The sequence below is a fragment of the Sturnus vulgaris genome, chromosome 20 (assembly GCF_052056855.1).
Source record: "Sturnus vulgaris isolate bStuVul1 chromosome 20, bStuVul1.hap1, whole genome shotgun sequence".
NCBI classification, from domain to species: domain Eukaryota; kingdom Metazoa; phylum Chordata; class Aves; order Passeriformes; family Sturnidae; genus Sturnus; species Sturnus vulgaris.
The window spans coordinates 89,110-108,209 of record NC_142262.1 but is presented as its reverse complement, the minus strand read 5'-3'; the positions used below and the strand labels follow the sequence as shown (position 1 = coordinate 108,209).

Below are 19,100 nucleotides of genomic sequence, written 5' to 3'. Positions count from 1 at the left end.
GTCTGCAAGAGAATGGCCTAAATTCAGATAATAGTGGACAGTCAAAAACTTGTTTCACTAGTCTTTAAGATTAGAAGTGTCGGTCTTATTGGCTGTATATTATCTACTCAAACTACATGGCCTTGCTCATCTTCACACATTAATGCAATGAATCCTTAAACATATACAAATGGGTGCTGTACTTCAGCAAAACTGAACTGTTGCCCTTCTCTGGACATGTTTCAGCCCCTCAATGTCTGTCTTGTCGTGAGGGACCAAACACTGAACACAGCATTTAAGGTGCGGTGTCACTCCCCTACATACTGGATTGTGTCCTAGAAGCACACAAAAGAATGGAGCACCTACTCGTGAATTTCCTAACCCCCGGGTAGCTATAGGAGTGCTGCTTTCTGTAGTGCACTTGAGAATCCCACCACAACTTTCATAGATTCTAAATAGCAATATCAGCACACCCTCAGTTTTATAATCCAGCATTTGTATGAATCGCAGCTGAGTCACAAGAGATAAATGCAGAAAGCTCATTCCATCCTGATGTAAAAGGAAGAGTGTGTTATGAAATCATATTTGCAGGGAGTGCTCCCTTGGTAAAGGATGAGGAGGGAAGCCTGAGGTTTGTCTACCGAATGCACAATATCACACTCAAAATTACTAAGAAGAAAACAACGAAGGAAGGAAGCTCGTAAGAGTAATTCTCATGGAAGCACACAAGGAGGAAACTGTGATGGCTCCCAGGAAAACATAAACGGCAGCACAGAACAAACCTCAACCGCAGAAACCCGTTCATAAGTTGAAGTCCACTGCTCAGGACCTGTTCCTCCGGACAGCCAGTGCAGCATCCACGCCAGCAGGATCCAGCCCTGCATTGCACTCTAGGCAAGCAGCGCAAAGCTCGTGCTGATGGCTTGTGAGGCCCTGGGGCCCCGCTCCGAGCCAGCTCCGGCGGAGCTGCGCTGCAGCGGCCGGGGCCTCTGCGCGGAAGAACCTGTGGCGGAGGGAGAGTCACCGCGGCGGCGATAGGACCCAGGGCGCGCCCCTGGCAGCAGGGAGGGGCGAGCAGCCACGGACCCGCCGCGCGGGAGCGCTCCCCAGCCGGCGGGACCAGACGGTCTGGGGCGGGTCTGCGTGGGCACACGGGGACAGCGGGCTGCGGTCCGGCGCGAGCACGGACATCCTCACGCTGAGGCGCGGGACGTGACTCAGGTACTGAGGCGGAGCCGTCGTGCGTGATGGTGCGGAGTGTTTGCCGGGCGCACCCGGACGAACGCCGTGGGGAGTGCGGGGTGGGGGGTCCGGAGCCGGGTGAGCCGAATGCAGAGCGCCGGGCTGACCGAGGTTGCTTCTCTGCGTGGGGCTCTCTCGGGCAGCGGATGCGCCCGAGCGCCGCCCAAGCTTTGGGCAAAACGCGGCTTACGAGTCGCAGGTTCATCCCTTGCCCAGAGGCTGCGCTGAGCGCCGATGGGGACGTGGGCACCGACGCCGACTGTCCTCACACCCCTTGGCACCACCCCACGAGAGTCGGCGGGGCGCCGTCCCGCCGGCTGCGTTTCTCCTCGCTCATGGGACCACGCGGGCGCACCTCTTCGTCGGGAAACCCGCGTTGCCGTATGGATCGCCCAATGTCCTCAGAGCCACCGGCCTGAAAGCGCTGTCCGGGCGCTGAGCGGTGCTGGCCACCGAACCCCGCTCCGCCTGCTACGAGAGAGCGCTGGCCCCAGCTTCTCCTCTGGCGGCCGAGTCACGCCTTGGCGCGTAGTGCCGCCAGCCCGAGGGCACGTACAGTGCCACGCCGGTGGCTCGTGGGACACCCGCGAGCTCGGGCTTTGTTTCCGCCATTCGTGGCCTCACACCACTACTGGGGCGCGAGGGTCTCCGCCAAAGCCTCGCCTCTGCGGTCCCTTCGCTACTGCTCACCTCCTGTTTCAGTGTCGAGCCCCGGGAGGTGAATTTGGGTTCTTTGTCATAGCGGTGACCGTTCAGGTCTGTCAGAGAGAGCGACGAGCAGCCTGAGGGACTGTTCCCTCACAAGGACACCATCGCAGCCCCGGGCGTGAACTCCGTTACTGGCTTCAAGCACACTAAGAACGGTAGGGTGGAATCGCGCGGCATCTCCCTGGTCTGCGTGAGGATCGGCCGCGGCGGCGAACCGAGCCCTCCGCGGGAGGCTGAGGGCTGCGCGGGCTACGTGCCCGCCCCGGAGCGCCGCGCGAGCGGCCGTGGCCGTGGCGACGCCGCGACCGCCACCATTGTATTCCCAACCCCTCTCCCTCCTACACCCCCTTCCTCGCGGCGGCCGCCGTAGCCCCTCTCCATCTCTTGGGAAAGGGCATTTTTCGGACGCTGCTCGCAAAAAACTTGGAGGGGTCTTCGGCTTGCCTTCTAAGCAATTCTGTGGAGAGAAGAAAAAGCGCACAAAGGTGGAGTTGAATTTCAGTAATTCAGCTTCCTCACAGGCGCAGACCGTTAGCACTAGTGGAAACGCACGCCTCTTGGGTAAACTGTTCAATTTAGAATGTCACAGAGTAAAGTCATGTACGGTTTTGCAGTGTTTATTTCAGATGAAGCAGTGTGGCAGCCGTTTTAAAATATAAATCAGAATCTATTAGTACAGTACACCTCTTGTAGTTCAGTCAGAAGTATAACTCAAGGTATATTATAGAAATAAGAAGGTGGTGTTTTAAATTGTATCTGAAGTGGCAATTTACATATCTTTATGTATGACACCCTATTATGCAGCTGCACTGTCCAAAGTGATTATATAAAATGACACCTCTGAGCTAGACGATCTTTTCTCACTGTATTCAGCTACATGTGCTCACTTAGCTTGAGATACGGTGCATGTGCATGCGAGCACTTCATATATATATATATATATATATATATATATATATATATATTATGGTAGTTTCATGGAATTCTGCAAAAATAAATGCAAATGCCCAGCTGGTGACAGGACTAGACACTTAGTTAGTATTCATCTAGCGCTGTCATTTTTTGGTTTTATACGAAACAATATAAGGACACTTCTCCACTATAAGCAATTGTCATGCATTTATGTTTTTCTAAAGCTTCAGCGCATTGCAAAGCCATCACAGCTGCAGGGCTGAAATTAATTTTCATGAGACATGAAAAAGAGTTGTAAGTTGTTCCTAACGGAAGTTGGGATTCTGCAACTTATGTTTTTGAAATATTATTATTATATATTATTATAAAATATACTAATATATTATTATATATGATATAGCATATATCATTATATTATTATTATTTTGAAATATTCTGCAACTTATATTTTTTAAAACAGTCAGATAATTACAATATAACCTAAGGCACGTTTGTCACTTTTCTGTGAACACAGAAAGAGCATGTGCTCTCTGGTGTTAAGGTGCTGCTCTGATGCTGACATTAAGAATTTATGGTGAAAGATGTGGTGTAAAAAAACCCACAGACTTTTAGCAAAATAAATCCATTTCTCCAGAAAATGGGCATTTGCTATGGATACAGTAACTCTGGAGGTCGACAAAGCTATTGTAATAGGACTAGTATATTTGTTTCCCCAAATAATATAACGAGTGGGGCTCTAACATTTTCATGATACAAAATAAAACAAGCAAATGAATAGTCACAACTTTCCCTACAGAACACTTTACCCAGATAACAGAATGTAGGCTGGTTAGTGTTATCTGCTACATATAAAATTGCAGTGTGAATTTACTGTCAGTGCGGTCTGCTAATAACTTGTAATGGATGTTACTCACTGTGCAGCAGCAGTGAACAGTTCAGATGTTTTGAGGCTAAATGGGAACTGGAAAATGATTAATAGCCAAGATTTGGTATGGAACGTCACTTGCAGCTACAGACAGCACAGAATTATCGTAGGAGTTCTGAGAGGGAGATGAGAGAATGTGGCAAACTGGCAAACCTTTAAGAAAGGCAGTAGAGCTGGGAACTTGTCTCAGTTGAAATAGAGGAGGCCAAAACGGGACAGTGGCAGTCACTGTGGGGCCTTGTAAGGAGGACAGGAGGTCAGGATAGGCATTGACAAATATGGTAATGATTTTGTAGGGAACAGAAGTTTGCAGCAGCCTTTGGAATGAGCATATAATTCAATATGGCTAATATTTAAGCAGGTGAGCCACAGGAAATGCACTAGTGGGTTATACCACTGACCCATCTAAATGGCTTCTATGACGTTCCTGAGTTGTAATAAAATATGATCTAAAGATATATGTATTTGTACTTTAGATTATCAGGAAAGAGTTAAAGTCATGGTGAATAGGCAGATGTCAGTGATGTCAATACAAAGGGTAGTTGTTCTATATGCAGAGGGCTATCATAAGGGTCTGGAGAATATTAAAATAGAAGTATTTTTTCAGGAATAATTTCCTGAAAAAATTCAGCAGAGTTGGTTAGTCTTAGGAATCCTTACTTAAAACCAAGAATAACATGCATATTTTGTTTAGTCTGCTTAGATTTTAATACCCTTGGGCAAATACAGGAGGTTTGTAACTCCTATTAACACAGTGTTGAGCAGCCTATGCTTTTCAATGTATTCATACCCCCACCACCCTATGAAGAGGGAATCATTATTTTCTTTGTTTCACAGATAAGAAAACTGAAGGAGGATCTCTACATTACTCAGTTTATACCATCTTCCTTATTTTGTAGCTATGTATTTCTCAACTGGGTGGAGTTCCAGACTGAAGTCTAGGCTGAACTGGGTTGCCTACTTGGAAGCTTATGTTCTGTTTTTGATAACCATCTTTTATTTGTATCACAGAAATTCAAGGTTGTGTAGATTTCAGCCATAGTTAGAAGATACTAATTATTCCTGAGAATTCTTGAAATTAATTCTTCTTGAGAACAGTAAGTTCTCAAGCTATATAGGTCAGTGTACATGCTCATAAATGTCCTTCCTACCCACACTGCTGACCATTAAGTACAGCTATGTTGCCAATAAGAGTATTGGCTAAACACAAATAATAGATTCTTGCTATTTCTAGCTGGTCTCTTTTATAATACAAATGTTCACCTTTTATATACATCATCCCAGAAACCACACCATCACACCACCCACAATGCTACCTAATATTTCCTCCTAACTGAGTCTATATTAGTTTCCATGACAACAAGAAGATAATATCAGGAAGATGAAACCCCAGATGCTACCTTTGTTTTACACATTACCAAAGCAAGAACCCATTAATGACAGAAGGAATCTGGAATAAGTACTGACAATACTATCGTATCTTTTGTGGAGATGCGAAACTGAGGCAGTTAAATGTAATCCTTTGCCTCTAAATAGGGCTGAGCTAGCCAAAGGACAAAGTAAAGCAAGCTCTTGCAATAGTTAGGCAGGAGGCTCCTGTCTTAGCAGGTTTTGATAATATCTCAGCACTGTAGCAAAATCTTAAGTAAAGAGATTTTTTTTTTTTTCTGCACAGGTTGACCTGTGCAGATCAACCACAAGCCTGCCTTTTCTAAAGGTGGTACCTCTTGTTTGTACATTCTGCACAGGAACCTCCGCACTACTTCCTTATTATTTCTTAAGGAGGTGACCAGTCTTAGCCTAGTAAGGCACACCAGGACGAAGTGCATTCTTGCTGTTTTTATGGAGACAGCATTCATTTAGTTCTGGTTAATGGTCTTTGTATTCTGATGCCTTAACATGAACAACCAATGGACAAAAGCAGATGAATAACATTGATTGTAGAATCATAAGAGTGGTTTGGGTTGGAAGAAACCTTGAAGTTAATCTCATTCCAACCCGCTGCCATGGCAGGAACACCTTCCATTAGGCCAGGTTGCTCCAAGCCCTGTCCAACCTGGCCTGGAAATCTTCCAGGGATGTGACAGCCACAGCTTCTCTGGGCAACCTTTGCCAGGGGCTCATAATCCTTAAAGAATTTCTTCCTAATACCTAATATAAACCTAATGTCAGTTTGAAGCCATTCCCTCCAGTTCTATCACTACATGCCCTTGTAACAAGTCCCTCTCCAGCACTCTTGTAGCTGCTTCAGGCACTGGAAAGGTGCAGTAAGGTTTCCCCAGAGCATCCTGTTCTGCAGGCAGAACAATCCAAATTCTCATCAACTCTTCCCTTTAAGAGAGCTGTTTCTGAGGCACTTGTGTGCAAATGTTAACCACTCTTGAAAGGATGGCATTTGAAGATCTGGTGTGCCGGCTTATGGTGATTTTTAGCCAAATGTTGTAGTAGACATGATGTAAAGGAGAGTAAATGGATATTACTGTGTATTTCCCTGTAGGCCTATTTTTACGAAATGCTGGAAAGTAGGCCAGGTTCCCTCTGGTAAGTAGCTCTTTCATCACAACAAAACATAAACCCGTTTTAGAGACTGTTCCTCATGGCGAAGTTCCGTAAGGCAGGTTCAACCGAATGTGTCTCTTACAGGCTGACTTGCTTTGCTGGGCAGGGAAGAGCTCAAGAACGGCCAGGAAGGAGGACGTTTCCCCGTCCTGTGGAAGCACCGGGTTCCGGCAACCCCGGTTGCGAGCGCTGGGCGGGGGTGCGGCCCCGGCTCCGCCCGCCCCGCGCCCGAGTCACGTCCCGCACGTCTCGGTGCGGCGGCCGCCCGCGCGCGCCCTGCCGGCACCGCCGCGCGGGGTCAGGCGGGGCCGCGGGCGGGAGCGGGGGCGGGGCGGGGCGGGGGAGCTGGGTCGCCAGGCTCGGTGCGCCGGGTGCCGAGTTGACTTCTGGCCCCCCGAAAAGCTTGGACAGCTTTCTTCTGGAAGGAACAAGTGAGCCGCCAAGTAGTTCTTAACGGTGTTTCTTCTCAAAGCCACTCGCCGCTTCATATTGTGTCCATGTCGTTTGCTATCGGGGTTCAGCACTGTAGGTTTGCAGAGGCTGCTCTTATAGCAACTTCGCTATAGACGAAAAGACTGTCCCAGCGTATGCGCAGAAGGCTCTGAATGTCCCCATCCAGCACTGTATAAGCACTCTGGAGAGATTGCCAGTTGCTACTTTTCAACAGTGCATGCTCATGTATTATTACTAACTTCGTGTTGCTATTAGATGGGTAACGGAAACAAACAAAAACTGCCCAACTCTTCCTCCAACATTTTAAACCTTCACTCCAAATGACATATTCTGACAACTTGGAAGTAGTGTGTGACAATGCTTCCTACCCCCTGAAGTGCTTCATTTTTACATCTTATTCCTATTCTTTATATATTTGAGCCGAGATTCACCAAATACTACTTTTTCTTACTGATTATGTAATAACAACAATGGAAAGTATTTGCTTTAGGCAGGCAGTTGTACTGAGCACTGCTTCAGTTATTAACTCCCAGCATCCACAAAAACGGCTCATGGAGATTTTCATTGCACTTTAGTTTACGAACTTACTTGATGTGAAAAATGATAGCTCATCATCATCTCAAAGGCATCTTTCTATCTTTTGAAGATAACAGTGTATCAGGGGTGTACTACTGTGCTCAGTGGGGAATAAAAAAAATCTGGGTGATTAGTCCACCATTTCACACAACACTTGTGATGCACCAGGTCTCCTACGTGAATAGGCCAGAAGCTTCATGTAACAAGGTCTTATATAAAAAAATCTTGCAGGCTTTAATGCAGGAATTATTGCATATTTATACACCCCTGAAGTGCTGTTATGGCTTCAGTTTTTTGATGAAACAGTGATTTGGGTGCAATCCAGCTCTGACTCTGAGAGCTCTGAGGGGCCATTCATTTAAAACTCAGCTGGGTACATCTCATTTTCATGTATTTTTTGCAAGCTTCGTAACAACTGAACTCAAGCAAGGAATAGTTATAATTGAACTGCATCCTCAAGACTTCTAAGTAGTTCTGTGCCTTAGTTTTAATGGTAGTGCAATTTTATAGACACTAATTGCTTTTTGTTTCTTAGGGAACACACAAGCTTCTTCGTCATGGGAGCTGTCGTAGCTGATGATGGTCCATCAGGTGTTAAAGCCCCTGATGGAGGCTGGGGCTGGGCTGTCCTTTTTGGCTGTTTTATCATCACAGGATTCTCCTATGCCTTTCCTAAGGCAGTCAGTGTCTTCTTTAAAGAACTTATCCGGGAATTTGGCATTGGATATAGTGACACTGCATGGATTTCTTCCATTCTGTTGGCCATGCTTTATGGAACAGGTGAGTAGTTATCTGGTTTTGAAACAGTATTGTGTCATACAATTAAGTTTGTAAATCTTACAACCATTTACAGTGTGTATCATGACTGCATATCATTACTTGTGTGCAAGTAAGGCATTCCAAAGAAGAATTACTATTAATCACATAAATCAAAAGATTATTTAAGCCCATCCAGCTTGGATTTAAAATTACATCTCTGTAACTCAGTATTTGCTAAAGATGATGAAAAAGAAAAATCACAAGGCACTCTGAAGACAAAAAAGACTGAAGTACTTGACTACAGAGGAAAGGACATTTTTCCTAATTGGCTTGGCTGTATGGACAAAGTACAAAGTGAAGTCAGAATTACTGAGGGTGGAATGACCTTAGATCTTTAAGATCATTGATTCCAGCCATGAATGTTACACTTTGAACTCCAACAAAGAAATACAAGGTGTCATAAAATCAGTTGCAAAAGCTGGTTTATCTTAGCACCTGTAACTTGCTTTTCTTGCCTAGGTCCGCTTTGTAGTGTATGTGTCAATCGCTTTGGTTGTCGCCCTGTCATGCTGGTGGGTGGCCTTTTTGCCTCAATGGGGATGGTGATAGCTTCCTTCTGCACAAGCATCGTTCAGATCTATCTAACTGCAGGTGTGATTACCGGTAAGTACTACGCATTGCTGAAAATGAGTTAACTTAGGTCTTAGCTTTAGGGTGAAGTTTTGTATAAGTGAAAAATACCTGAAACATCAGGATTACCCAACTGGGCTTGTAAAGATGGCAGATAAATGTGGAATTAAAAGGTCATTAATTTTTGTTATGAATGTTTAATAGCATGAAGTGTAATCATAAAGTACAGGAATACTATGGGGGTAGAATACTTTGTGTTATCTTAGCGGTCTTTTGTCCATTTGGACTAAAACTATTTTCTCTTAAGTCATGAGTCAGAAAAATTGTAATTAGAGTATCTTTAACAATGATATTGCAGGCCAGTATTAATTTTTGTGTACCCTCTACTACAGGTTTGGGTTTGGCACTAAACTTTCAGCCTTCACTCATCATGTTAAACCGTTACTTTGACAAACGCCGGCCCTTAGCCAATGGGCTCTCTGCAGCTGGGAGTCCAGTGTTTCTTTGTGCTCTCTCACCGTTGGGGCAGATACTACAACATGAGTATGGTTGGAGAGGAGGATTCCTTATCCTGGGTGGGATGCTGCTCAACTGCTGTGTATGCGGAGCACTAATGAGACCTTTGGAACCACCCAAAAAGGCTGAAGCTACCAAAGAGCCAGCTGAGAAGAAAGCGAAGAAAAAACTTCTGGATTTCAGTGTGTTTAAAGACGGTGGTTTTGTAATCTATGCTATAGCAGCATCTATCATGGTGCTTGGCCTCTTTGTTCCCCCAGTGTTCGTTGTGAGTTATGCCAAGGATTTAGGATATCAAGACACTAACGCAGCTTTTCTTCTGACTATTTTGGGATTCATTGATATCTTTGCTCGCCCAGTCTGTGGAATGGTAGCTGGTCTTAAATGGGTTAGACCACGCTGTGTCTACCTCTTCAGTTTTGCTATGATTTTTAATGGCTTTACAGATCTCATGGGTTCTCTGTCTGCTGATTATGGTGGACTGGTGGTCTTTTGCATTTTCTTTGGCATTTCTTATGGAATGGTAGGTGCTCTTCAGTTTGAAGTTCTCATGGCTATCGTTGGTACACAGAAGTTTTCCAGTGCTATCGGTTTAGTGCTCCTGGCAGAAGCTATGGCTGTTCTGATTGGCCCACCATCAGCAGGCAAGTATGCCATTTAGTTCAGAATTTGAAATTGTGTGCATTGCATCCATTTACACAAAATATAAGGGAGCTGAGAAAAAGATGCGAGTCACTCGAGAAACGCAGATTGTGCTAATGTTGCACGTTTCAAAGGCTTTCTGCAGTTAAACTCTGACATAGTCCAAGAACGGATGGAATGAACCTTTTCCTTCTTGGATCTATTTCAGAGTTGGTTAAATTGCCATCTGGAGATGCTATTTCTTCTTTGAAAGCCTGCACTGAACTTCTTATTGGCAGATAGCTGACTGGGATTCAGAATATGAAACCTGTCAATTTTTTGGGGGGGAAATACTAGTATACATTCTCTATATCCGCAGTAGATTTGGAGGAGGAAAAAATACATCTGAAGGAAAAAAAAATCTTACAGGAAGGACTATAAAACTGGCCAGATTTAAGGAAGAAAGAGTGCTTCCATTGCATGTCTCACAACCCAAGAATAAGGAGACATGACAAAATAGTAAAATTAATTAATTTGAAGTCAAAATACAAATTAATTACTAATCAAAGAATATACAGACCCTGAACTGAATTTTACAGACCCTGAACTGAAACACACTTTTCCTGCCAAAACCCACAAGGTCACCACCATAAAATGTTTACTGTTTATACCAGACACTACAAACATCAAGTACTTTTATTTTGGCAGAACCCCCTTCATGGGAAAATCAATACTGTGTAGTACTTCATCTTATCTTTAGGTTTGGAGAGGCACTTCCTTCATAACCTCCTACCTGTTCTTTCACATCCACCAAGTCCTGTGAAAATTTACCTTTACCAGTGTCAGAATCTGTCAGTTACTCCAGAGTCACTATTGAATAAGATTTGCAATTCAAGCTGACAGTGCACTGCCCATGTAGAAAGGTAAATGAGATTGGGAGCAAGAGGATAATGATGATCAGATCATGATACAGATCCCATCCATGGATGCACACATTTTTATCTGAAATACAAAGCACGTGTTTGATCTCTTGCTTATGAAGGCGAGGCTGGTTTTATTTCAGATGAACTGCATGCCTCCATGTGTGCAGCGGAGTATGTGTTTTGAGACGTCATGTAATGTCAGTGACTGTTAAAACTGAACTGAAATAATTGAGAAATATTTTGTTATAAACTTGTTTAAATCCAATTTAAAAAAACTTGGTTAGGTAGTCATGGGGATTCTAGACAAGAGAGTCAAAATGTTTTAAAAAGGCAGAAAAATATTCGCTGCAAGACAATCACTTTTATTAATTACCTGGAATGTTGCTTTTTTCAGGAAAGCTCCTGGATGCAACGGGAAGGTACATGTTTGTTTTCATTATTGCTGGAATTGAAGTTACCACCTCAGCTCTTGTATTGGCCTTGGGAAATTTCTTCTGCATTAAGAAAAAATCAGAAGAACCACATACAAAAGAAGAAGCAGCAGAAAGAGAGGAATTAAACAAATCTGAAAACAAAACTCCTGACGATGCCAAGGTGGACTCTATTGAAGTGGAGCAGTTTCTGAAAGATGAGCCTGAAAAAAATGGTGAAGTTGTAACTAACCCAGAAACATGTGTGTGAGCATGACAAGGAACTGAAAAGTGTTCAGAAGAGAAAGATTTTCAACACTATTTATTTTAGAAACAGAAATAGTTTAGGTGTGGGCCATTTGCTTTAGTAACTGGGGGCTAGTCAGCTCACCAGGTCTCTTTGGAAGCTGATTAGCTAGACAACATCTTACTGGATAATTAGCTTTATTGGTAAAAGGTGGAACACTGTGGTTATACATTTTATGTAAACTAAAAAGCTTTTATGAACACCAGTAGGCTCTTGCTATGCATCACCAGAAACTGCTCACTTGGAAGATACAGGAAAAGCATATTTAAGAAAAGTGGAATTATATATATGTTTTCAGACAATATTGATGAAATTGCTGTGTTGTGTGGCTAAATATAATTTCCCTATGTTCTCTGTGAAAGGAAGAGTTTGAGATGGATAAAAATCTCAGGAACTTAAAGGTCTCCATTAGATTTTTTTAATTTCTTACCTTTTTAGATTTTTTAGAATAGGATCAGCCCTAATTTAATTTTGATAATAATGTAACTTTGATTTATGTAAATGCATTTCTGCCTAAACCTGTAACTTTTGCAATTATCATCTGTTCTTGCTGTTTGAGGAAACATGATAGAACATGATACCTAATTTTTATAATGGCATGATACTGAATAGAAAAGGAAGGCATTCTAATTTTTTTCCACCCAAAACCACTAAAAAAATGTCATTTTTTTAATATAAAATCATGCTACTGCACCTCACCTCTCAAATCTGCTTATAAAAAGCTGTCTAGGCTTTGTAACTGCAGTAACAATCTTCAAAACAGACTAACTGTAACAGATTCCATTTTCTTAGTAGTAGCAAAGGAATATTGGCTTTCAGGTGCCAAAATTGTTCCACTTAATAACTGAAAACGAAAAGACCCTAATCCCTTAAAACTCAGTATCCCCTTTAAATTTTTAACAGAAACAAAGTGCCAAAACCATGAACCATTCTCTAGTGAACTATCACAGAGACCAGCTTCCATTTTGGAAGTTTCTTCAAAATGATTTTGCATTTTTGGAACAACATTGCATAGAAATCGGAAAGTTAGAATCATAACTTTTAAAAGAAATGGATGCTGCGTAAAATAAACTGTTTTTATATCCTGTGTAGTGCTTTATTTTGAAGTCTTTTATTAATTTAGTGGCAGCAATTGTAATGAATGACACTTCCCAGTTGTAACAGCTTACGTACTGAACTTCGCTCCAGTTTACTAAAGACTAAATTGATCCTTGAAACACAACACTGAGAGCTCCAGAAGGCAAGAGAAAAACGGAATCCACAGAGTAATTTATTATATCCTTGGAGACTGCTTCAGATGATACATGAAGGCCTGATACACCTTTCAGATTGGAGTCTCCCATTGTTCCAAAAAACAAAAACCAGAAACCTTTCCAAAGGTGAATTCAGATTCTCAGAGAGCCATTTTTGTCTTACTGTATGCTTCGATCACTGGATTTCTTTGCTAGATAACGCCATGCTGTTATCACAGAACTAAATGGTTATTCCTTTGACCTCAGGTTTTGGCACAATTTTAAGTTTCTGTACATTCTGCAAAGTGTCTAGACTGCTTAATACATGACAGAATGTCATTTGTGCTTATCACACAGACTTTCTAGACTATATTTCATTTTCCATACATAATACTTTTATGGTTAAGCTGGAAACAGAAAATTTTATGTTGCAATTTTGTGTGATTTGAGACAGAAGAGGAAGTTAGGAAGACAAGGAGACGCGTTTCAACAAGAAACCATAAATAGTCTTGTAAGGAAAACTTGTAAGTAAAATAAGTAAAAAGTGTTCACAGAAAGTCCTCATTTGCCTATGCAAGTTATTTTCTTCAACTCAATCACTCTGACTGGGACTGCCAACGCTCTTCTGCCATTTTCAGCACAGACCTACCAATGGTTTGCAGTATTTATGGCAGCAGAAGATGCTTACTGAATGAGAGCAGTCAAATCAAAGGACTCCTCTATTGACTGTGAGGGAAAAAAGGGTTATAATTTAATTCACTAAGCAGTTTAAAAAGCCATATGAGCAGTGTAGAATCTTTCATAATTGTAATTAATTACAAGAAGCATCAATACAAAGGTGAGAAACTCCTAATGCAGCTCTCTTAGCAACATCAAAAGTGGCAGGCTTGAGAGTACTTTGGAGTTCCAGAGCCAATTAAGGTCCTTGCTCCCATTCTGTCCAATTCAAGGGTAACATCCAAGTGTGTGCTAGCCCTCCAATCCTCTTTCTGTTCAGCTGCCTTTATCTTCTTGGAAAGGGTTTTGTTATACTGATGGGAAGGAAACCTCCATGCCAGATCCCTAGGCTGGACACCTGCTGGCCACTACACGAGACTGTGCTGCAGCCTGTATCCAACCGCTCCCATCAGCATGGCTGCAAAGGCCTTCACACTCATCTCCTGTTTTACACATCTCTCTCCTTCCTCACCAATGTATTAAAAAACCAAAACCAACCAAAACTAAAACCCGCAAGCAGCTAGTCCTTAGGTTCCCAGCACAATCCAGCCAGGCTCCTTTTTAATTTAACTCTGCTTATTGTAAATATTTAAATAGATTGATAGATATTAAAAAATATGTATTTTGTATCTTTAAAAGCAAGGAATTTATTTAAAATTCCTGCAGGGAATTTGGCACTGTATTTCTTTAATCTCAATACTACTAAGATGCCCTTAAGAGATGTCTGCAAGATGTGCTCATCCATATATTTTGAGGCTGTACGTGGTCGAAGCCATAAAGCATTGCTAAAGAGACTGATTGCTCAGGGTCACAGGCAGACAGTTTCTTGCCATATCTACCCAGATGAACTTTTGTTCAACCTTCACCTGATCAAAATGTTGTGATTTGAAAAAAACAGAAAAGGAAGGGAATGTAGGCAATTATGCAACTGAATTGCCAAACATCCAAAGATTATAGTTTACTCCTGTATCATTGAAACCAATTTTAATTAATTTAGACACAGAGCTCATGAATACATCTAAGAAGTCTGGAAAATAAACAGTCAAAAAACCAAAACAGTTTTCAAGGATTACTTCCCTGAAAGTAGTGAATGGTCTTTTACCCTGCAGGCTAGCAAAATTTTTAAAGCATTCTGGATCTTCATACATTCTATAAATTGTGTACTATAGGTTTATGGTTAAAATACTGTATGATTGATTATGTAATGGATCTTAGGAAAATAAGGGGCTGATGCAAGGAGAGGAAATGCATATAAATGCCAGTAATACACAGAGACTATATAAAAAAGTATACATGTGTTTGCACATACATATTTACATAGGTGTATACATATGTACATGTATGTACATATATATGTATATATATATAACATGCAAAATACCCACAGGAGTAGATTAGAGACAGTTTGCCCATTTGTTAGACAATAAGCAGAGTTAAAATTATTTTCTTCCTCCTATACAGAGATCAGTTTGCTTTTTTGAAAATTCTTAATGAAATATTTTGTAGCTATTTGGAGCCTAGAAGACCTCAGCAGAGCTAGAAGTCTTAAAGTGATGCAGCTATCTGTTTCAAGCTTAGCCAGTTCCCTAAAGTTGAGACTTGAGTTAGTATGAAGGTATGGTGTAAAGGACTGGCAAGATCTTGTGCTAATATTAAATTCCAGCCACACCAACATGTATTAGGCAATGTAGAATGATTCTTTAAAAATAAATTAGAACATTCCCCTAATCAAACAACCAAACTTCAAAATGAAAAAGCAAAATATTTATGCACCTTTGGTACATCCCAAAGAAAATGTTTAGTTTGGTAGACAATCATAAACAGAAGAATTTCAGAATGCAAACTCTTCTGTGTTAACAGCGGTAAGTACTGACTCTTGTGTATGTGCATCTGTGTCTCTTTGCCACACCTGTCTTTAGGATTATGGAAATACACTTCAATTTTGCGCAAGATGACATTTTGTTTGTTAATGAACTTCAATGTAATGTGTATACCTATATTTTTTTAATGCTTTTCTAGTAAACTGTTGCAAATGTAGTGAATAAATACCTGGTTGTCAAAAAGTGTGGGTTTGAGAAAATAAGCTCAGAAGAAATTTTTAACAAGACAATATGGACATTGGGCTTCATTTGCACATGCCTAAAACAGCTACACAGGGACAAGAGTGTTTATATAGAGAAGAGCTGACACTTCGTTGACAGACAGCCAAAATTTAATGTGAGCAAGGGGACTGATTTTGCCATGACTCATAGTTCGGCTAATTTCAAATGGACATGTGCTTCTGCTGTAAATGATCCTGAAGACTATTTCAAAGCATCATCTAATTTAAAATAGCAGCAATTAATTTTGTGCTGTATAAAAAATATTAATGTTCGCCTCTGAATAGTGCTCCAGGTTTTGTTTGCAGGCAAAGTTTTATGAACTGTCATGACTTATAAAGCCCAAAATATTTTGAACACCAACAGGTCAGGAAGCTGTCTTTACTGTCAAGTGATGCTCTTTAGAACTTGAAAGCTCCCAAGAAAACACAGTGTAGGCAGACATTTATGTTGTGGTTTTTTGGCTCCTATGGTACCTTAGCTAGGACTGGGTACTCAAGGTATAATCTCAAGGCTACACCCAAGGGAATCAAAATTACAAGCTCTTCCATGTAGCAAACCCTATCTCTTGCAATATGAAGACTGGTACTTATTTGTGCTTAATTCTAAGCATCTCTGGCAAGAAATCTCAGAAATCTCTCTAAGCTCACTGTCAAAGGGTTCTCTGTAGATATAAACTGAAAAGCTCATAGGTCTAGTTTACATAAACCCCCATGTTTGAATAGATACAATTATTACCTTTTTTATGCTAGCTTAATTAAAATGGCAAGATTTAAGGTGTGATCAAAGGCTTTGCCATCCCAATGGCCAAGTCAATCCATATGCTGCCACAGGAATTAATGTTACCAGGTGGACTAAAATGACAGAACTTATTAGCGTGTAGTCAACCCACCCTTGTGACAGAAACCCAGAGTTTATCTTTGCCTCTGGTTCTGAGTCAGTAAGAAAAAAGTAGGACCACTCACTGTAGGGGAAAACGGGCTCGACCTGAGTTGCACAGCTGCTGTTCCCTGCTGCTAGACCTGTTGAAGAAGTACTCTTCTACTTGTGGAAGAGAAAACAACCTTGACAACAGCAGAGGCACTGCATAGGAGAAGCAACAACTTTGCAATGGATTGTTTTAGCAGCTTTCTCAATGCTTCTGAGATGGAGCTTGTGTTTGTGCCAGTAAGAAAAAGATGTATCTACTGAAGAGCATTAAAATGCTTATGCTCTTAAAAGCATTTTGCTAGTGACACAGTCTGTGAGATCAGCTGTCCTCTATTTGTCTGAGAATGTATGGCAAATTAGAGACAGAGTAAAAAGCTACTTACTTCTAGTTATACACCGTTAGTTCCTTGACTCTTCATATATGCTTCATCATGTCAAGACCATTTGAGCTGGCAGCCTTCCTCACTACTCCCAGATGAATATTTCAGAGCATTAAGATAGGATAGCTCTAGCTCTGACTTTTCATCTACTCTTTTCAACAGTTTACAACCTTTCACAATAAAACTCTGAATTCAATGAATCAGTGTATCCAGATATTAGTACTTAAAACTCTTACATAGCAAAAGACATTTTGAGTCTTGTTGAAAAATATGCCTTAAGATCCATTGTTGACATGTCAGACAAATGAAAAACCACATTTTTTTAGCTGTGAGAACAGAGAAACATTTGCTGCTCGGGGTCTTCCAAGAAAAAGATCCATGCATGACCTCAAACTATCCCCGTTTATCCTTTCCTTAAAGATTTAAGGGAAATACCAGAAGCTGTGTCCTGCCTTTGTGCCTGTAATGCCTGCAGGTCTGAACCAAGCTGAGGACTGTAATTAAGCAAAAATTTTTTTTCTTGTAGCGTGCTAAGGACTAAGTGCTTTCTTCCTAGTGCATGATGCAGTGCATAATGTTGCAAATGAAGTCTTGTTTTCTTCCACATCCCATCCCAAGCATCCTGATCACAGCAAAGACACTGTAGACTAGGGCTTAATAACTCAGAATGATTTGAACCATTTCTCCCTTTTTCTACTTTTACACATTCTTCTTTGTTCATTAGGCATATAGTTATATACACACCTCAGATCTAGATCTTGAGCCTTTTGAATCAAGAATTGCACAAAATGTGATTAACAAAGAACATTTTTAGGCACATTTTTGTAGATTCTGTATGTACAGTTCTCATTTTCTACTATCCCTCTGCCTGCAGCATGCAATGGTTTTGACAGAAGAACCAAATCATACTGGTTTTAATAATATTAAAGAAGAAAAAAAACCACCAAAGTCTAAGAAGAATTTGTAAAGTGTTAATCCTGTGCAAATATCTGCTGAAAAAATCAGTATGATTTTGCTGTGAAACACATTCTTACTGAAGACCAGGCTTCTGAGCACTCTCCTCGTACGAAAGTATTGAACAATGCACATAGTCTACACAATTCCGGTTCCTACAGTCACTTAAACCCAGACATATACACGTAAAATCAATAATTGTCACTTGAATGTTTTCACTGTTTTTAATAATAAAGTACTGCATTCTTTCACAGTAAAACCTTTTTATTATTAACTTACCGCATCCAGTGAATTCCAGAAGCTACTGTAGGATTAAGTTCATGATCGATCATACTTTCTCACAATCTTGAAGCTTAAATTTTGATTTCTGACCAGATGTCTCAGCACTATTAAAAAGACAGCAGTTTGTTTTTACCTGATATTTTGTACATGTGAAGTGCAGCTTTTGTAAAACAAAAGTCAAAGAACAAAATAAATTATTAAATATTTAATTACTTTAAAAAAGAAACTAAATATTCTTGAAATCAACATGTATGCTGCTCTAGCCAATGCTATACTCAAGGGTGTGGGACATGAGGAAACAAAGACAAACAATTGTGCTTATGGTATTTTTTCCCCTTGGAAATGATGAGTTCCTCCAAGGAGTATTTTGAATATTTTCATAGAAGTTAACATGGAATATATGGATTCAAATGTTTTCTCTTAATAGCTTTCTTAAAGCAGAGGATTTATTTTCTTTTTTTTTTTAAGTACTTGTACCATAAAAAACTCAAGGACTCTGTAAGCATTCAAGATTATGTAAAGGAGCAGCACAGGTGGTATTTTCCATATAAAAGCATATACACAGTTCTAACTTAAAACCATGAGAAGAAATTAAAATATCCTTCCGACTTTTAAAGGCCTGCTAATAAGAAAATACAGGAGGGTCCTGAAGATGCATCTCAGATTATAATAGACATAATTATATGAGAATCACATAGCAAAATCCAGAATTTAATTATACAGGGTACCACCTTAAGTACAGCTCGCTATTATTCTTGCTTTTATCTTAATTTCCATAATTGATCCAATCTCAATTCCATTACTATACTTCCTTATCAACACCATGCATTACTTGATAAGCAAAAGCATTTATACAAAATGAAAAACTTCTGGAAAAAAAAAAGAAGCATCCAAACAAAAACATTTACCTTTAAACTGACAAAAATACATGCTTTCTGTGAGCAAAGCAATTAATGCTTTCTCTTTCTTCCTGTATACCCCAGGAT

The 19,100-nt window shown here is 40.9% G+C and overlaps 2 protein-coding genes across 13 annotated transcripts in view; one reads left to right on the top strand and one right to left on the bottom strand.

Annotated features, from left to right (window-relative positions):
• CCDC57 (coiled-coil domain containing 57) overlaps positions 1–2,036 on the bottom strand; it is a 31,586-nt gene extending 29,550 nt beyond the window's left edge. For 6 of the 11 annotated variants that reach the window (XM_088176603.1, XM_088176596.1, XM_088176595.1 and 3 more), the window contains exon 1: positions 762–902. The gene's annotated coding sequence lies outside the window, so the exon portion shown is untranslated. Of the gene's footprint in view, positions 1–761; positions 903–1,911 lie in introns of those variants that run through there. The other 5 variants (XR_015807825.1, XM_088176594.1, XM_088176604.1 and 2 more) reach the window with 3 other exon arrangements.
• On the top strand, positions 992–12,607 carry SLC16A3 (solute carrier family 16 member 3). 2 transcript variants are annotated; one of them, XM_014887487.2, is made up of 5 exons: positions 992–1,200; positions 7,890–8,134; positions 8,633–8,776; positions 9,136–9,903; positions 11,198–12,607. In XM_014887487.2, the coding sequence occupies exons 2-5, from the start codon at positions 7,912–7,914 to the stop codon at positions 11,482–11,484; spliced, it is 1,422 nt and encodes a 473-aa protein (XP_014742973.1). In that variant the 5' UTR covers positions 992–1,200; positions 7,890–7,911; the 3' UTR covers positions 11,485–12,607. The 2 variants fall into 2 exon arrangements, with proteins under 2 accessions (XP_014742973.1, XP_088032716.1); XM_088176590.1 differs by lacking the exon at positions 992–1,200 and adding an exon at positions 1,823–2,084.
• Positions 12,608–19,100: the final 6,493 nt, after the last annotated feature.